This window comes from Taudactylus pleione, unplaced genomic scaffold (assembly GCF_031769625.1).
Source record: "Taudactylus pleione unplaced genomic scaffold, aTauple2 ptg000336l, whole genome shotgun sequence".
Lineage (NCBI taxonomy): Eukaryota > Metazoa > Chordata > Amphibia > Anura > Myobatrachidae > Taudactylus > Taudactylus pleione.
Window position 1 is genome coordinate 1,443,738 of NW_028284737.1, and position 19,051 is coordinate 1,462,788.

At 44.0% G+C, this 19,051-nt stretch overlaps 1 protein-coding gene and 1 pseudogene across 2 annotated transcripts in view; one reads left to right on the forward strand and one right to left on the reverse strand.

Annotated features, from left to right (window-relative positions):
* Positions 1 to 19,051, forward strand: part of SEPTIN3 (septin 3) — a 496,581-nt gene that overhangs the window by 451,732 nt on the left and 25,798 nt on the right. The window contains exon 8 of one of the 2 annotated variants that reach the window (XM_088443868.1): positions 3,653 to 3,752. In XM_088443868.1, the coding sequence (XP_088299994.1) occupies positions 3,653 to 3,752 (100 nt within the window). The remainder of the gene's footprint in view (positions 1 to 3,652; positions 3,753 to 19,051) is intronic. The other variant, XM_088443870.1, reaches the window with a different exon arrangement.
* LOC148508859 (uncharacterized) lies at positions 6,277 to 7,487 on the reverse strand (annotated as a pseudogene).

Genomic DNA, 19,051 nt, shown 5'->3' on the forward strand with positions numbered 1-19,051 from the left:
GGAGTTAATGTCCCACAGTGAGTGTAATGTGTGCAATGTGTCCTCACTCACCAATGCACCTCATGCTCCATCTGTCTCATAGCCAGGTCTGCGATTCATACCTCATAATAGAGACAACGTAACAGTCTGCAAACTCCATCCGTCTCATAACAAAAGGACATGCACTTTTCTTGTTCTGATTTGTGGTAGATGACGCACTATTGCTCAGTCGCCAGATGACAGTGTGGCAGTCTGTCAGCTCCGTCTGTCTCGTGGCAAAGGAACATGCACTTTCTTCATGCTAGACTGCGGTTGGTGATGCACTAATGCTCAGCCACCAAATGGCGTCCTCTGTGCTGCCATCTACGCTTTTTTGCGGTGATGGACTGGGAGGTGGGTGGCAGTTGGGAAGCCGTTGGACGTAATCCCGACCGCCAGCTTCCTGACTGTCTAATGCCGGCAAAGGTCTAAAGACAGGCATCGAAATCCCGACGCCTGTCATACGCCGGGAGACAGATGCCCGGCATCCCGATCGAAGGGGCGCTGAGCGCGGACAGCTGCTTTAGATTTAGGGTTCCCGGGGGGACATAGGGTTTGGCTAGGGGAAGGGGGGGTTAGGGTTAAGCACCCCCGGGGGTAGGTTAGGGTTAGGTACCACCCCAGGGGACTTTGGTTTAGGAAGCAGAGAAGGGGGGGTTAGGTTTAGGCACTTAGGGGAAAGGTTAGGGTTAGGCACCCCTAATGGAGGGTTAGGGGGTAGAATAGGTTAGCAAATACTTACCTTAGGACGATCTGGATTTTCAATGCTGCCAGGATGCCGCTGTCGGGATTTGAACCACCGGCCATGCATTCAGCGGTAAATCATACCAATTCCCTGGCAGGTCTGTGTTGTTCCGTGAATCAAGCGAGGAGCAATCTCTACACAGTGCTGCGGCAGATGACGCAATGGACAAACTTTTGGATGGTGTCTGCTGTGCTGCTGCCTGCGGCGTCTCACAGCAGCGTGTTGGCAGATAGAGATGTCTCTGTGGGTCAGGCTCTGTCTACAGTGTGTCTGCAGTTAGCTAAATGGCAGACTTTGACTCATCCGCTGCGTGCGCCCTTGTAGAGGTAAGTGTCGCAAGACCAGGACTTGTGGTGGTGATAAAAAAAAAATGCACTAGTTAGAGTCCCTGACTAGCTTCTTACCAAATGGGATTTCCTCAGAGGGGTGTGCCTAGATAGAAGTCTGTTCACCCTTAATATACTAGGTCCAATTAGTAAGTCACCTGTATGTGATTACTCAATTAGTATCTGTACCGTTGAAATTCTTACTGGCATGGTAATAGTCACTTGTTGTAAATATCTATGTTCCTCTTTTCTAAGAGATATACAACTCTACAAATATAACTACATGAGATTAAAACCGTAAATGGCAACTCAAAACAGTATATTAAACAATTATATAATATACATAAAAAATATTACTAATATAAATAAAATAAAAAAAAATTATTTTTTTAAATCAGCAAACATTAATTGGAAATATCAGAAAGGCTGGTACCCCAGATTATCCAATTCACAGTATGATACACAAATATAAATCTTTTGTCCTAAAACATTTTTTCATTTCATTATTTCTACATCACAACAAAGATAATGAAAAATCATAATAATGATGGGGATGACAACAATTATGTCTCAAAATTATTTACTATATTTTGTTTTATTTTATTTTGTTTTTAATGAACCAATAGAGAGTATCCAACTAAAGGACATGACAAAAAGTTTCTGTCCTAGTATGGTCTGATTCAATATTGAAAATGAAATAGATAACGAGTATATGAACCCATAGATCTCACATGTAGGTGCAAAAAATGGATGCACATACATCTATACAGTCAGCTGCCTGTATATAGACATCTAATTCAATATTAAAAATAAAATAAATAATAAATATATAGACATATAAACCCATAAATCTCATATGTGAGTGCAAAAATAAATGCACACACACATACACACACATCTCTATAGTCAGCTGCCTATGCATAGACAGCTTGTCTACGATGGAATCTGCAGAACAAGTGCATGTCAGCAACAGGGCCCGGCACCATTGGTCACACGAGCCACAATTTTGTCACGCAACCAGCCTACAGTAAGTCATGTATATTGTATGAGCATCTATACTAATCCTATGAAACAAGGATAAAATGATTCACCCTCAGGAGAGGCTAAATGATGGTGACAAAACACGTGAAGATATTGTTATTACAGAACTTCATTGAGGTCCACTGTCTCATTGAGACCTTCAGGAAAGAGACTGTTGAACTCATGTATCCAATAGACCTCACGTGTACAGAGTCGTTTAAACCTGTCCCCCCCTCTACAAGTGTGTCCGATGTGTTCTATGTCTGTAATGGTAAGACCTTCTACCTTACTATTATGGCATAATGCAAATATATATTACAATTAAATATAATATACAGTAATAGGTTGTTAGCCTATATTTGTCCATCACCACTTAACACTTATATTCACATTTTATATCACTTTTGTTATTTATTTATGTCTAAGTGTTAAGTGGTGATGCCCTGAAGTGACCAAGCCAGAACAGGTCAGGGGCCCGCACGCCCCAAGGTTCACCCCAAAAAAACAAATGTATTCTTGTAACACTCTTAGCATTGAGTTACAAGCCTTCAAACACTTGACAATCTGTAACACTCCACTGCTAATTTTCGCCAGTTTGATGCCCATGGTTTTATTTTGGTTGGGCTAGTTTGGGGGCACCCTGTGCCCCAGATGTGAACTCCAATGTGTCAGGGTCTTGCCCGACAAGAGATGACCTGGACGTAGGTGGGCAGGCCCATATTTTTGGCCAAATATATGCAAATAACCTTATATGATATTTAATATATTTCAATATTGAATAGTAATGACTGCATAGAGCACCTGCATCAATTTTTTCAATGCTTAGTTTACCCAGTCAGATCACTGCAGCCTTTGGCTAATATTGGTGAAAACAATATTGTGAGCTGTGAAATGTTTAACATTGACTGGAAATGAATGTTATTGATGTTAATAAATTATTATAGGAACAAAAACTGTTCCATATTACAGGATTTTAGTTCTTTTTATAATTTTTTGCAGAAATACAGATCCAAAACCAAAACCTTTGAGGGTGGTTTTGGCAAAACCAAAACCAAGTCACGGGGGTCCACTGACATTTCTAATAATCATACCACATACCAATGTGTGCTGGGAGCTGTGTTATCCCTCAACATTTATCACTGTACAATCCCCTCCTTTGTGGAAGAAGAACGGGTCCTGCAAGGAGGAGCCACCAGTAAGGAAAGGTAAGGGCCATGTGGCTGTTGCCATACAGGCTGCTCTGTGCCGCTGCATGGCCAAGTCAATAGACATCTCAAACCCTCACCTCTGCTGCCGCTCACACATCCTGTGCTGCGGCACAGTTCCAGCTCAGCCTCCGAGCTCATTTCCCTAAGCACAGGCCTCACCAAAAACATTTGAGGATGGTTTTGCCAAAACTAAAACAAAAATAAAAGATTTTGAGAACCAAAACCAAAACACAGGGGTCTGCACACATCTCTAATCTTATATCAGATATGCTTCTTGTAAAGAGAATATCTGCAAACAAAATGTAATTGTTTCATCAAAATTATTTGTCATTTAGCAGGAGAGTATGCCATTTGCTGTTGTGGGAAGTGACAAAGAATATCAGGTGAATGGAAAGCGAGTTTTGGGACGTAAAACTCCGTGGGGTATTGTTGAAGGTAAGAGACATATAAAGTATAACCTGTTAGAATACTAATTTGTGAAATTAGATTCCTAGTAAATGTGGATAGATAAACACATTTAGTGCCTGATTCAAAGTTGTACACTATCACATAGCCACTGTGTCTTTCTTTGCATCAGCTGTGTTATAATATACTAATCCTGCAGGAGGCATTTTGTGTAAATAGACACCTCCTGCTGACTATTGTGTTCTGCTGCTGCATGCAAGGATGAAGCCATTTGATCAGTTGTGCGAGCATCGCCCATCTGAATAATCAGGTTACTCAGGATGTCTGTGTATTTAATGATGCCGGAACCAGTGAAGCTGTGACAGAGGTTGGATCCAGTGACCTCCGCACACCCAGAAATGGGGCCAACATGCCCCCATTTTCTGAGATACTGGCCTTCGCTCCCTGCTCCCAAATGGCCGCACTATGTCAATCATGCTGTGGCTTAGGGAGCACTGCAACCATCGTTGCTGACAGGGGTGGCTCTTGGGGTATTCGACCAGTGCGGTTGAACAGGGGTGCACCCCAATAGAGGGCACACCCCTCTCAACTCTCAACATCCCCGATTTCAGCGGGACAGCACTGTCCCACCCGTGGGCCGAAGTGTCCCGTGGGTGGTCTGGTCGGGAGGTTGGGAACCCCCACCGCCGCAGCGGTGCCGGACCCCGGAGCAGCTGAATGGATGTTGCATGCATTCAGTTGAAGGCCCAGAACAGGCTCCCCGGGTCAAAGTTCTGCCTAGCATACACCAATTAGAGATCCCACCAGGACCTCAAACCCCTAGGTTGTCTTCTAGGAAGCAATGTTACCACTCTGTGAAGTTTTCAACCAAATCCATTCAGTGTAAGGCTCAGAACAGGCTCCCTGGGTCAAAGTTCTGCCCAGCATACACCAACTGGAAGTTGAACCAGGACCCTAACCCCCTAAAACCTTTCCAAATGGATCACCTTGTGTTGGTTTCATCCCAATCAGTACAGGAGTGCCCGAATGCAAAAACAAACAGACTTTTGGATTTTATTTAAGATTTGTCACTCATTGTTGCTATGTGGTCTATTAACTTACTTTTTAATACTAAATAACATGTAAGATTCGGCAGCTTTACCTTGAGAGCTTCTCATATATATATATATATATATATATATATATATATACTGTCTATATGTATATGTATATAGAAAATATAAAATAAACAACATGATAAAGTGATGGTAGGCGTTTAAAAAAGCAACTTCGCTTATTCAGGTTGTCTTCGGTCAACTGACCAACCATAATTCATTGGACATGAAAAGAAAAATAAGGTGAAACATTGTGTGTTTCGTTTTAACACTGCATAGCTAGAAAATACTGTGTTGTCAGGAGTTAGGGGACCCCACTATCGTGGAACCTTTTATTATGGACAGATAAGCTTTCTTATATCTTATCTCTTGTACGTTTATTACCTGCATTTATTTGTGGATAATGTTAAATAAAACTGTGTTTTATATATATATATATATATATATATATATATAGAGAGAGAGAGAGAGAGAGAGAGAGAGAGAGAGAGAGAGAGAGCAGCAAATAGACTGGCACTCGTTGCTACTGCATGAAGTACGTATAGTAGTAAGATGGGTGCCTTCAGTAAAAACAAATAAGACTGCGGCACTCCTAGTATTGATGTAGAAAAGTATTCTGTATTTGGCATGTAGCTGCCAACGTTTCAGAGCCTAAGCTCTTTTTTCAAGGCAGCCAAATACATCAATAACAGTAATAGAAAAAACTTAGAACAGAATGACATAAACTTATTACCTTAAGTAGGTGCTGTGGGTTCACACGTCTGAGTCAGACGGGCATTGTGCGTCCATGTCCGGATCGGGGTCCCGTCACAATGACGTCATCCCGCAGCGACATGTTTGCCTGGCAACCGGGGGCGGAGCAAGGCAGCGTCTACCCGGTCTGTAAACAGACCGCAGCTATATATTATACCAGCAAAATATAATATGTAAATGCACAAAGATACAGTCATACATGGTAGCCAACTATAAACGGGGCTATACATATATAATAAAGCCACACTGCATATAAAGATGACGGCTATGTATATTATAGATCAAATCTTGAATATATAGAATAGCTGGATATGTAAAAATAAACTAGACTACAGCCGGAGCGATGACCTACAAACTGCTCATGCAAAGGAATGCACACAAGTGTGGCAACTGTCTACACATGAGGGCTATAAATCTATAACACCATATAGAGATGGTGTCGGCTAAGATCACCGGTACTAAGGTACCCGTAAAATTGGTGATGTATGAGATAGCTACAAGGGGAATTGTTAAATCACTATCCATAATAAAAAGTAACATAAGGTGTAATCCAAGATCTTGTCTACATAGTCAGGCTGCCATCTCACCGCACAGTAACAAAATATCACAACCCCAAACAAACTGTAGACAGCAACTATTATCTATGGCTATAGTCCCAGGTTGATAATATATAACTCAAAAAAAAGGGGTGCATCAGACATTAAAGTTCAAATGGTATTCCAATTGATCTTTTCATTAAGTCCTTGTGGGGCAATAGTTTGCAGTTGATGTATCCAGCGCGCTTCTAACCGTAAAAGGTTACTGTCTCGATCTCCACCTCTGATGGACGGAGGGACATGATCGATCACAATATGTCTCAGGGAAGAGACCGGGTGGCCTAATTCCAAAAAATGGCGAGCTACTGGCTGTTCGGATGTACCTCGATTATGAGCTAATTTAATCGCTGATCGGTGTAGTGCCATCCGTTCTCTAATAGTGCGGACTGTTTTACCAACATAATGATACCCGCATGGGCAGATAATCACATAAATGGCAAAAGTGGATAAGCAATTTAAGACAAATCTGATATTATAGACTTTGTCCTTATGTGGATGTTTGATAGTATTGCCCACGATCATGTGTTTACAAGTGGTACAGTGTAAACATTTATAGCACCCTGGTCCCCTTTGTAAAAAGGTAGGTCCCACTTTATCAGTGTTCGAAAATCCAGTGATGTCTGTATGGACTACTACATCTCTGATATTCTGCTCCCTAGTAAAGCAGGCCATAGGTCTTTTTTTATTTAGACTAGGTAACTCCTTGTCTGTCGCGATAATCGGCCATAAAGCTTTGCTGGCTCTTTGGACCACAGGGCTAGAGGATTGAAATCTTTGTCTCCATGGAATAATATCTTTCTGCTGCTTAATCGATGGATGTAATAACTTGTCTCGTGGGATACTAAGTACCTCTGTTTTCTGGCGTTGTAGCAGTCTTAAGTCATACCCACGGATCACAAATTTATCTATGATCTGGTCTAAAGCTTTATGTAAATTTTCAACGTCACTTGATATCCGTGCCACCCTAAGCATTTGTGACTTAGGAAAACCTTGTTTCAATGGTTTAGGGTGAAAACTGCTAGCCAAGAGTAGTGTATTGCGGTCCGTTGGTTTACTATACACCCCTGTGTGTAGTTTGCCCTGTGTTATTGTAATTTGAACATCCAAGTAATTCATAGTGTTTTCACTGTACTGATAGGTCAATTTGATTGGAGAATCACGTGAGTTAATCTTGGTCATCAAATTTATAAAACACTCCTCACCTCCCGTCCATAACAGGAATAAATCGTCTATATAACGACAATATATTAGTATTGAATCAGAGACGGTCTTATCATGAAAGAACATTTGTTGTTCCTCTTTGAACATGTAAACGTTCGCATAGGAAGGGGCACATTACTGCCCATAGCACATCCTCTGAGCTGTTGGTAAAACAATCCATTATATAGGAAATAATTCCGGGTTAATGTGAGATGTAAAAGCGACATAAAGAAGGCTAAGTCGATGTTGGAGACTTGTTCTTCTAATAGGAATTGATGCATAGCATCCAGTCCTGTTCTATGTGGAATCGAGGTGTAAAGGCTACTAACATCCATGACACAGATCAGTGTGCCTGCAGGTACTCTGGTAATGGTTTGTAGTAGCAATAGGAAACTTGTAGTGTCTTTAATGAACGATGATTGCTTCATAATGAGAGGTTGTAGAATAGAGTCCAGAAACATCGATATAGGTTGGTAAATTGAATTTTTGGCCGATATAATTGGCCGTCCTGGAGGACATATGAGATTCTTGTGGATCTTAGGGACTGTGTAGAAAATGGGTGTCACTGGGTGCTGCTGACTAAGTGCTCTCCTAAGTTTCTCTGATATAGTTCCATTTTGAACCGCAGCTTGTAAAATTTCATCCAGTTCAAATTTATATTGTAAAGTTGGATCTTGAGTCAAAAGTTGATACGTTGTTTCATCAGATAATTGACGCTCACATTCCTGTTGATACATCGTTGGTACATCCGAACAGCCAGTAGCTCGCCATTTTTTGGAATTAGGCCACCCGGTCTCTTCCCTGAGACATATTGTGATCGATCATGTCCCTCCGTCCATCAGAGGTGGAGATCGAGACAGTAACCTTTTACGGTTAGAAGCACGCTGGATACATCAACTGCAAACTATTGCCCCACGAGGAATTAATGAAAAGATCAATTGGAATACCATTGGAACTTTAATGTCTGATGCACCCCTTTTTTTTGAGTTATATATTATCAACCTGGGACTATAGCCATAGATAATAGTTGCTGTCTACAGTTTGTTTGGGGTTGTGATATTTTGTTACTGTGCGGTGAGATGACAGCCTGACTATGTAGACAAGGTCTTGGATTACACCTTATGTTACTTTTTATTATGGATAGTGATTTAACAATTCCCCTTGTAGCTATCTCATACATCACCAATTTTACGGGTACCTTAGTACCGGTGATCATAGCCGACACCATCTCTATATGGAGTTATAGATTTATAGTCCTCATGTTTAGACAGTTGCCACACTTGTGTGCATTCCTTTGCATGAGCAGTTTGTAGGTCATCGCTCCGGCTGTAGTCTAGTTTATTTTTACATATCCAGCTATTCTATATATTCAAGATTTGATCTATAATATACATAGCCGTCATCTTTATATGCAGTGTGGCTTTATTATATATGTATAGCCCCGTTTATAGTTGGCTACCATGTATGACTGTATCTTTGTGCATTTACATATTATGTTTTGCTGGTATAATATATAGCTGCGGTCTGTTTATAGACCGGGTAGATGCTGCCTGGCTCCACCCCCGGTTGCGAGGCAACCATGTCGCGGCGGGATGACGTCATTGTGACGGGACCCCGATCCGGACGTGGACGCACGATGCCCGGTCTGACTCAGACGTGTGAACCCACAGCACCTATTTAAGGTAATAAGTTTATGTCATTCTGTTCTAAGGGCCTGATTCAGACCCACTCGCGAGCAGCTGTCCGCTCGCAAGTGGGTCGATGGTCTGCACTGCGCATGCGCACGACGGAGGGAGCTCCGTCGTGCGCATGCGCGAGACGCGCCGAGCGAAGGACTTTCCTTCGCTCGGAGTGTCTGATCAAAGGGGGCGTGCTGTCGATGTTGATTGACAGCACGCCCCCTTTGGTGGGTGTGGTGGGGGCGTGCCTCCCAGATGGAGGCGTTCCCAAGGGATCGCCTACCGTCAGAAGCCGGCCCCACTGACATCACTAGTGATGTCAGTGGGAGTGATTATGGCTCTGATAGAGCCAAAATCACTCCTGGCCTTGCGGTTGAGAAACTCAACCGCAGGCTTCTGCTCGCAGTGGCGATGGTCGCGATGGTCAAGACCATAGCGACCATCACCCTGCACGCTCGTATATGCTGTGGGTGGTGACCCACAGCTATACGAGCGTCCAGGAGGACGCTCCATATTTATGGAGGTGGGCCCTGATTCAGAGTGAGCGCTCTGGTCAGAGCGTCCGGCTCTGAATCAGGGCCTAAGTTTTTTCTATTACTATTAATGATGTATTTGGCTGCCTTGAAAAAAGAGCTTAGGCTCTGAAACGTCGGCAGCTACATGCCAAATACAGAATACTTTTCTACATCAATACTAGGAGTGCCGCAGTCTTATTTGTTTATATATATATATATATATATATATATATAAACTGTTTGGAGTGTTTGGAGTGTTATATAAATATGGGGAACTAGCAGTAGCTCGAAACTCCTGACAACACAGTGGGCCAAATGTAATAGGGTGTCAGTTTTAGTAACAGTACAAACTCCCACTTTCTCGCACTTTTAAAAAGTGCGAGTTTGTACTGAAACTCGCAAATTCAATAGCCTGCGAACTTTTCAGTTCGAGGCTACTGCATTTGCGAGTGCAGGCGAGTTTAGGACTATGTAAACTGATACCTTTTAATGCGAGTAGCATTAAAAGGTGCGAGTTTTAGAGAAGCCATCACAGATCAGTGAGATCCGTGATGGCTTCTGTGTGTGTGTAAAAAAAAAAAAACGTGCACCCCCTCCCCAAAAGCATAACCAGCCCGGGCTTTATAAAGCCTGTTCTGGTTCTAAAAATACAGGGGCCAAAATGCGTAGGTGGCCCCTGTATATTAAGAAACAGCACAGGGCTTTGTTGAGCTGGTCCTGGTTCTGGAAAATCAGGGACAAAACGAGTAGGGGTCCCCTGAAAATTCCAGAACCAGCACCGAACTCTGTCTAGCGGGGGGATAATGCCACAGCCAGGGAAAACCTTTCACCGGTTTCCCCGGCCAAAGCATTATCCCTGACTGCTAGTCAGTCCAGGCCGGGGATCCCTGGGGAGTTGGGTACCCCCCCAATAAAGGGGTACCCCTCTCCAGGGCACCCCAGGCCTAGACTGATAGCCCGGGGCTATCCCCGGCACCCTAGGGCGGTGGGTGCCGGGTTGATAGTGTAAAGTGTAAAAATAAGTTTTCCATATTGTCTTTAGTTGTAGAACCACAAGTACCAGCAAGCCTTCCCTGCATGCTGGTATTTGGAGAACCACAAATTCCAGCATGCGGGGCATTACGGGCCCGCTGGCACTTATAGTTCCACAACTAAAGAAATACGTAAATAAACAAACATACCCCGTGAAAGTAAAATTTTAATAAAACATACATGCACACTCACACTCACCTAGTATCCGAAGTAATCCATAGGGGTGTACCTGAAAAAAAAAATCCATACTCACCTCTCCTATGCGTAGATCACGTCCTCTTCTCCAAGTAGGCAATCCAGGGATTAAAAAAAAAACGCAAAAAAACCCGATCCATACGGACTGAGCAAAGGTATGTGTGTACACATACCTTTGCTCTGCGTAAATGACCGGAGCACACGTGTGCCCCATCATTGAAGGGGCCGCCAGCCAATCAGGGAGCAACTCCGTCGGAGCAGCTCCCTGATTGGCTGAATGCGACCAGCCTGTGTCTCCCATAGACGTCTATGGTGAGAAATCCCCATAGCCGTCTATGGTGAGAGCCGCTACATAGTAACCGCAAGATTAATTGATGTTAATCTTGAGGTTACATCAATGATACAATGTCGCGACATTGTGAGTGTGTGTGCATGTATGTTTTATTAAAATTATACTTTCACGGTGTAAGTTTGTTTATTTACGTATTTCTTTAGTTGTGGAACTACAAGTGCCAGCGGGCCAGTAATTCCCCGCATGCTGGTATTTGTGGTTCTCCAAATACCAGCATGCCTGGGAGGCTTGCTGGTACTTGTGGTTCTACAAATAAAGACAATATGGTAAATTTAATTTTACACTTTCACTTTATACTATCAACCCGGCACCCACCGCCCTAGGGTGCTGGGGATAGCCCCGGGCTATCAGTCTAGGCCTGGGGTGCCCTGGAGAGGGGTACCCCTTTATTGGGGGAGTACCCAACTCCCCAGGGATCCCCGGCCTGGACTGACTAGCAGTCAGGGATAATGCTTTGGCCGGGGAAACCGGTGAAAGGTTTTCCCTGGCTGTGGCATTATTCCCCTGCTAGGAAAGAGTTCGGTGCTGGTTCGGGAATTTTCAGGGGACCCCTACTCGGTTTGTCCCCTGATTTTCCAGAACCAGGACCAGCGCAACAAAGCCCTGTGCTGGTTCTTAATATACAGGGGCCCCCTACGCATTTTGGCCCCTGTATTTTTAGAACCAGAACAGGCTTTATAAAGCCCGGGGCTGGTTATGCTTTTGGGGAGGGGGTACACGTAACTTTTTTTTATTTTATAACATTTAACATAAGTACATACAGAAACATGTACATATCTCATGGATATGTGCATGTTTCTGTGTTAATCTGACCTACTCAGGATGTACTCGCTAGCCTGAAGCAGGTCTATTATTTGGGGACTTTTGGTAATCTTTTTTTTGCGAGTCTGAAACAGACACCCTATTACATTGGGCGAGTTGATTGTTTTCAATGTGAAAACATCTGTATGCGAGTTTGAGAATGGAGAGTTTTAGTAACTCTGAAAAATGCGAGTTTTAATGAACAGACACCCTATTACATTGGAGAGTTGTGAAAAATTGCAAGTTTAGCATCAAACTCGCAATTTACCAAAACAGACTACCTATTACATTTGGCCCAGTATTCTCTAGCTAAACAGTGTTAAAACGATACACACAATGTTTTGCCTTATTTTTCTCTCATAGACACACCATAGACTCTCATTTCCCCCGGTAGTGTGTCTCTCACTGATCAGTCTGACAGTTTGTAAAACACAGCCACAAAGCTGAAAGCCCTAATTAGCCTCCTGTTAGGCCAAAAACCTGAACTGGGCCTAATGAAAGGAGCCTACCCTCTCTCTCCATTCATAAACCCCAGGAACCCTTTTCCAGCCCACAAAACTGTCCAAAACACAGACATTTTCCTGGGGTTTTTAGAACACATAGGTTAGGAATCTATGAGAAATATACCGGGCTTCCACCACCATACCAATGACCTTGTCACACAACCCCTCACCTGTTTCAAACTAGGGAGTGGAATACTTGCAGCCTCTAAACAAAAGATGCGGGACAATGCATCTGTACTAGCTAGTTAGGACCCAGGTCTATGTTCCACAGTGAATGTAAATTCCTGCAATGCTGTTACCCTGGCATTTTGGCCTTTCTTTACAGATATCCATTTTAATGGGGCATGATCCGTTATGAGCTTAAACTGTCTGCCTAAGAGGTAATACCTCAAGGGGTCTAATGCCCACTTAATGGCCAACGTCTTTTTCAACAATAGCGTACCTTTATTCAAGGTCATTGAGTTATCTGCCCAGATAAACAATGGGGTGCTCCTCCCCATCCCTACTTTAGGACAACACTGCTCCTACCCCTACCTTTGTGGAATCCATCTGAATTACAAACTCTTTAGAAAAGTCTGGTGTTATCAACACCGGCTGTGTACACAAAGCCACTTTCAATGCCTGAAACACTTTTTCAGCCTCAGGGTCCCATTTCACCAGGTTAGACTGTTTCCCTTTTGTAAGGTCTGTCAGTTGCACTGTTGTTGTGGAAAAATTGGGATAAACCAACTGTAATATCCAGTGATCCCTAAAAAGGCTCTAACTTGTTTTTTGTTTACGGGATGGGGCCAGTTTTGTATAGCTTCAATTTTGTTTAACTGGACTTAATCAGGCCTCTCCTTTTGGTAAACCCCAAATATTGAACCTTTTCCATTACTAAGCAACATTTCTTAGGGTAGGCTGTTAGTCCGGCTTTCCTATTTGAGTCCAGCACCGCCTGTACTTGGACTAAGTGAGATTCCCAGTCTGGGCTGTCGATCACAACATCATCCAGATCGGCCACTACATATTGTCTGTGGGTTTTAAAATTCTATCTATTACATATTGAAAGGTTGCTGGGGCCCCATGCAACCCAAAATGCAACATCCTATATTGGAATAGCCCTTCTGGAACAGAAAAGGCTGTTTTCTCTTTCGCCCTATCAGTAAATGGTATCTGCCAATAACCCTTTGTCAGTTCCACTGTGGTGAGATATCTGGCTGTTGCTAGCCTATCAACTCATCCACATGAGGCATGGGATATGCATCAAATTTAAAAACTGCATTTAATATACGAAAATCAGGCTTCGGAATCAGAACTATAGGGCTGGACCACTCACTATTAGACTCTTCGATGACACCAAGCTCTAAGGTATTCTTAACCTCTTTAGAGAAAGCCTCAGGCTGTGCTTCGGGAATTCTATATGACTTTAAGTGAACCTTAACCCTTGGCTCTGTAATGATATCATGCTTTATTATCGTGGTTCGGCTGGGCAGTGCTGAAAACAAATCTCTGTTCCTAATAAGGAACTCCTTAGCCTTGTTCTTTTGAGCAGCTGACACAGTTTCGGACACTTTTACTTCTGAAATCAAAGGGACTGAAGCTACTGGTGGGCTAGGTTTGGCTGACAGGGCTAATCTATTTTTACAGGATTTTATAAGGTTAACATGCTAAATTTGTTCAGGCTTCCTCTTGCCTGGTTGTTATACTTTAAAGTTAACCTCATTGACTTTCTCCCTGATCTCATATGGACCATGCCATTTAGCCAAAAAACTTGCCTTCCACTGTGGGTATCAAAACAAGCACTCCCCAGGGGCAAATGTACAAACCCGGGCATTACGGTTATACACTCTCTGTTGGGCTTGTTGGGCTTGCGTGAGGTTTTGTTGTGGACCCGGGGTGGTGATAGGAGCAAACACAGAAGCAGATTTAAATGAAAATGTGGATCTTTTAATGAGTGGTTTAGTAGACATGAATATGGCAAAAGTAAAAGTCCATGTATAGCACTGAAGTGCACTTGGGAACTGTAGTGAAGCAAATGGGAGAATGTCCAGATAGTGACAGGCAGGAACAGTCCAGTATGCAGGAATGGTGAGCTGAAATGATATGCAGGCAGAAGAGATATAATCCAGCAGAGTGTAAGTGGAGGTAAGGTGCAGGGTAACAGCAGACTCAGGTACACAGGCAGGAGGAAGGTAAATGAAGGGTGCAGGGGAAGTCCTTCGGTTGAAGCAGGCAAGGTAAACAGGCTAGGTAGCATTTCCAAGGAGGCAGGTAATGAGCACAGGAACTCTCTCTCAGCTGTTGCTGAGAAACACATTGCACTGGCAATGAAGGGAGGCTCTGGACCTTCCTAAATACCAGGTGCCGCACAGTGACTGGCCAGAGAGAGCACATGACCCACCAGGATTGGACAACTGAATCACATGGCTGGAGGCAAGTTGGCGGTGCCCATGCCGGGCGGAACGGACGCACCGCCAGGCCTCACCAGCCCAGAGTGGCAATGTGCCCGCACAGAACCACGTGCAACCAATGTCCCTCGCCAAACACCAGCACCACCACCAGAAGCCCCCCGCCACAGTGACCTCACAGGTATTACCCGTTGACCACCATGCCGAGAAACCCTGGTCGTGACAGTACCCCCCCCTTATGAGTTGCCTCAGGACACTCACCAGGCTTCTCAGGATGGGCAGCATAGAACTTCTTGATGAGTGCGGGAGCATGGATGTCTTGGGCATTGGTCCAACAGCGCTCCTCCAGGCCGTAACCCCTCCAGTCCAACAGGTATTGCAATCGCCCTCTGCATACATGACAATCCAGGACCTGGGAGACCTCAAACTCTATGCCTCTTTCAGTCTGGACACAAGGGGGAACAGGAAGATCTCTGTGGAATTTGTTCAGCACCAGGGGTTTAAGTAGGGAAATATGAAAAGAATTGGGGACTTTCAGATAAGGGGGCAACTGAAGGTGATAAGCCACAGGGTTGATTGTTTATATGATGGAGAAGGGCCTGATGAAACGTGGAGCAAACTTCATCGATGATACTCTGAGCCGTAGGTTCCGGGAGAACAACCAGACTTGGTCTCCAACTTGCATGCGTTGTACCTTTCTACACTTTTTATCTGCCTGAAGTTTGTAGCGAGAGGACGCCTTCTCCAAGTTAGTACGTACTTGAGTCCAAATAGGTGCAAATCTCTGTACAGTGTCCTCTGCGGCTGGTACTTCAAAGACAGGCAGGCTTTGAAATTCAGGAACCTGAGGATGAAGGCCGTAAACAACTTGGAACAGAGTTTGGTTTGTAGAAGAGTGATAGGAGGCATTATGTACAAATTCAGCCCATGGATGCAATACAGACCAATTGTCTTGAGAAGATGACATAAAAATCCTCAGGAAGGTCTCAAGGTCTTGATTAACCCTCTCAGTGGATCCATTGTTTTGTAGATGATAAGCCGTGGAGAAGTTTAGTTTTACTTGTAGAACAGAACATACGGCTCTCCAAAATCTTGCTACAAATTGCCACAGTCATAAACTATTTTGGTAGGAAGACCATGGAGATGGAATATGTGTTGGACAAACAGGTGAGTAGTAGGCAGTAGTCAGGAGCAGTAGGCAGTTTCTTTAGAGGTACATAATGGACCATTTTTGAAAATCGGTCTACTACGGCCCAGATGGTAGTGTAACCCTGAGAGTTCGGTAGATCCGTTACGAAGTCCATGGAGAGATGAATCCATGGACATGATGGAATAGGTAACGGCAACAACTCACCAGCTGGAGCTTGACGTGAAGACTTATGCTGGGCACAAGAAGTACATGAAGAGATAAACTCAAATACATCAGCCTTCATGGATGGCCACCAATAGCCTCTCTTTAAAAATTCCAGAGTCTTCCGAGTACCTGAGTGGCCTGCAAAGCAAGAAGAATGAGCCCAGGTGAGGAGCTGCTTCCTTAACTCTGGGGCCACAAAAGTCTTCCCAGTAGGAGGCTGTAACTGTATGGTGGCGAACACTCTTGACTCCAAGACAGGGGCATTACGTTGGATCTCCGAATTGTCATCACAGAGGAGGATCTAGACAGAGCATCCGCTTTCTGATTAAGGGTTCCAGACCGGAAGGTAAGAGTGAACTGGAAACGAGCAAAGAATATTGCCCATCGGGCCAGACGAGGGCTTACACACTGGATATTCTTGAGGAAGAGGAGGTTCCTATGGTCAGTGAAGGGAAATTTTACCCCTTCCAGCAGGGGTAAAATTTCACTGCCAAGAGTTCTTGTTCACTTATAGCATAATTTCTTTCGCTAGGAGAAAATTTCTTGCAGAAAAACCCACAGGGATGAACTCGATTGTCTTTATAACGCTGGGATAGGACTGCTCCCACAGCTTCTGAAGACGCATCCACTTCCAATAAAAAAGGACTTTCCAGATCTGGTTGTCATAGGACTGGAGCAGAAATAAAGGCTTGTTTTAAGAGCTGGAAGGCTGTTTCTGCCTCAGGTGACCATAGGGCAGGATTAGTGCCTTTACGGGTCACGCATCTCTGTGTGCTACATCTGGAGTTTGATGCACCGTTGTGCACCCAAAGACCCACAGTCATCGCAAGCCAAAGTCATCACAGTCTAGCTGGATACACCTTCATACCTTTGACCTAGGATTCCCGTCTCATCTTACTGGGTGAACCCCAGTGACTCAGACTTAGGATTCCTGCTCCGTCGATCGTAGATATTCAGCATTATCTAACTAGTGTCCTGCTTGTTGTGGAGTTTACACAGTTATATCAGTTGTCCCACTCCTACTACGTTGCTAAAGTTCTGTCACAGACTTCTCAAGTTTCATGTTCTTATCATTCTGGACTTTAGTTCCGATTCTAGCCATCGTGATCAAAATTTCTCTGTTGTTCAACAAAAACCTTGAATTCTTCTAAAAAGACCACTTGGATTCAAGTCTTACTTCTCCTATGAGGAAAAGCTATCTTAAACCTCCTCAGTTCTTGTTACCACGGTCTCAGCCTGCAGAGTCTGATTCATCACAGGAGGCCAACTTTCCACAGTCATGACAGTTTGTACAGGCCAGATGAATCCTGAACAGGATCAGGCTTCTGGAGCTCAAGCCCTGCTTAACCTGGCGACTCGACTGGAGACACTAGAGAATACACAAGCATGGGTACTCCAATGCTTACAAGAACTTTCAGTTAATTTGGATAAGCTTTAGGTCGGCTCACTCCTTATGGCAGCTGTCCCACCAGTCACCCCAGCAGGTGCTACCAGAACAGTTGAAGCTCACTTATGCCTCCCGACTCCAAATCGCTTTAACGGTAACCCCAAGAATTGCCTTGGGTTTCTCAACCAGTGCAAGGTGCACTTCGAACTTCTCCCACAGAACTTTCCATCTCCCCAAGATAAAGTTGCATATCCCTTTTGACCAACAAAGCATTGGATTGTGTATCCCCACTAGAGGAACAATCCGCTGGTTTCATACTATAAAGAGTTCATTCTCTCCTTCAAAAGGATATTTGATGAGCCAGGCAGGTCCGTTGCAGCCTTTGTCGACATTCTTCAACTAAAACAAGGGTCTCGCCTGGTGGGGCAATTTGTAGTCCAGTTTCAGACAGTAGCAACTGAGCTACCGTGGAATAACAAGTCTTTGAAAGCTGCCTACTGGAATGGTCTCTCAGATCGGCTCAAGGACAAATTGGTCATCCGGAATCTACAGGATAATGTAGAAGATCTGATTACCCTTAGCGTCAAAATTGATCTACATATACGTGAGCGAGGTGTTCAGAAAAACCGAAGTGACCATTTCAGGAATCATCCACTACCTCACAAACCTACTTCCTGTAGTGGAGAACCAATGCAGGTGAATTGTGCCAAACTAACAGAAGAGGAGAAACAGCGTAGACGGTGACAGAACCTATGCCACTACTGTGCTTCCTCAAAACACTTTCTGAAAAAATGCCATTGAGATCAGGAAACGTACAAACCTAGTTTGTGAGGAGGGAGTCAGACTAGGAGTTTTTGCTGCATCCTTCCCTAATTAAGATTGTACCAATCCTGTCTTTATCAAGGACATCAAATCTCAATTTTTAGAGTTCTCTGTCCTGATCGATTTCAGCACTGCCGGAAACGTCATTTCCTTGTCCAATGTACAGCGGTTAACTGTTCCAGTCTGTCTCCTGCCTCGCCCTATTACCCTCACTGCTGTCAACGGGACACAGATCAATGATGGAATTATCACCCATACCACCAAGGCCCTTAGAATGAAAGTCGGAGTCTTACACTTGGAACAAATGGAGTTTTTGGTTATTCCAGCTACTACCCATGAAGTAGTCATTGGACTGCCGTGGCTACATCAGCACAACCAGCATATCAATTGGCCTACTACTCAGATTCTTTCCTGGAGTCCTTATTGTCATCAGCATTGCCTAGGTTGAGTTGTTTGAGTTGTGGACACCAAGGTTCATTCCTCTGACACCAATACTCATCAGTATCTGGACTTTGCCGAGATGTTTTCGGTACAAGCTTCCGTTAAACCTCCACCTCATCAGTCTTGGGATTGTCCCATTGACTTGATCCCAGGAAAGGTGCCTCCCCGGGGCTGTACATATCCTCTGTCGATTACAGAGACCCAATCTATGTCTA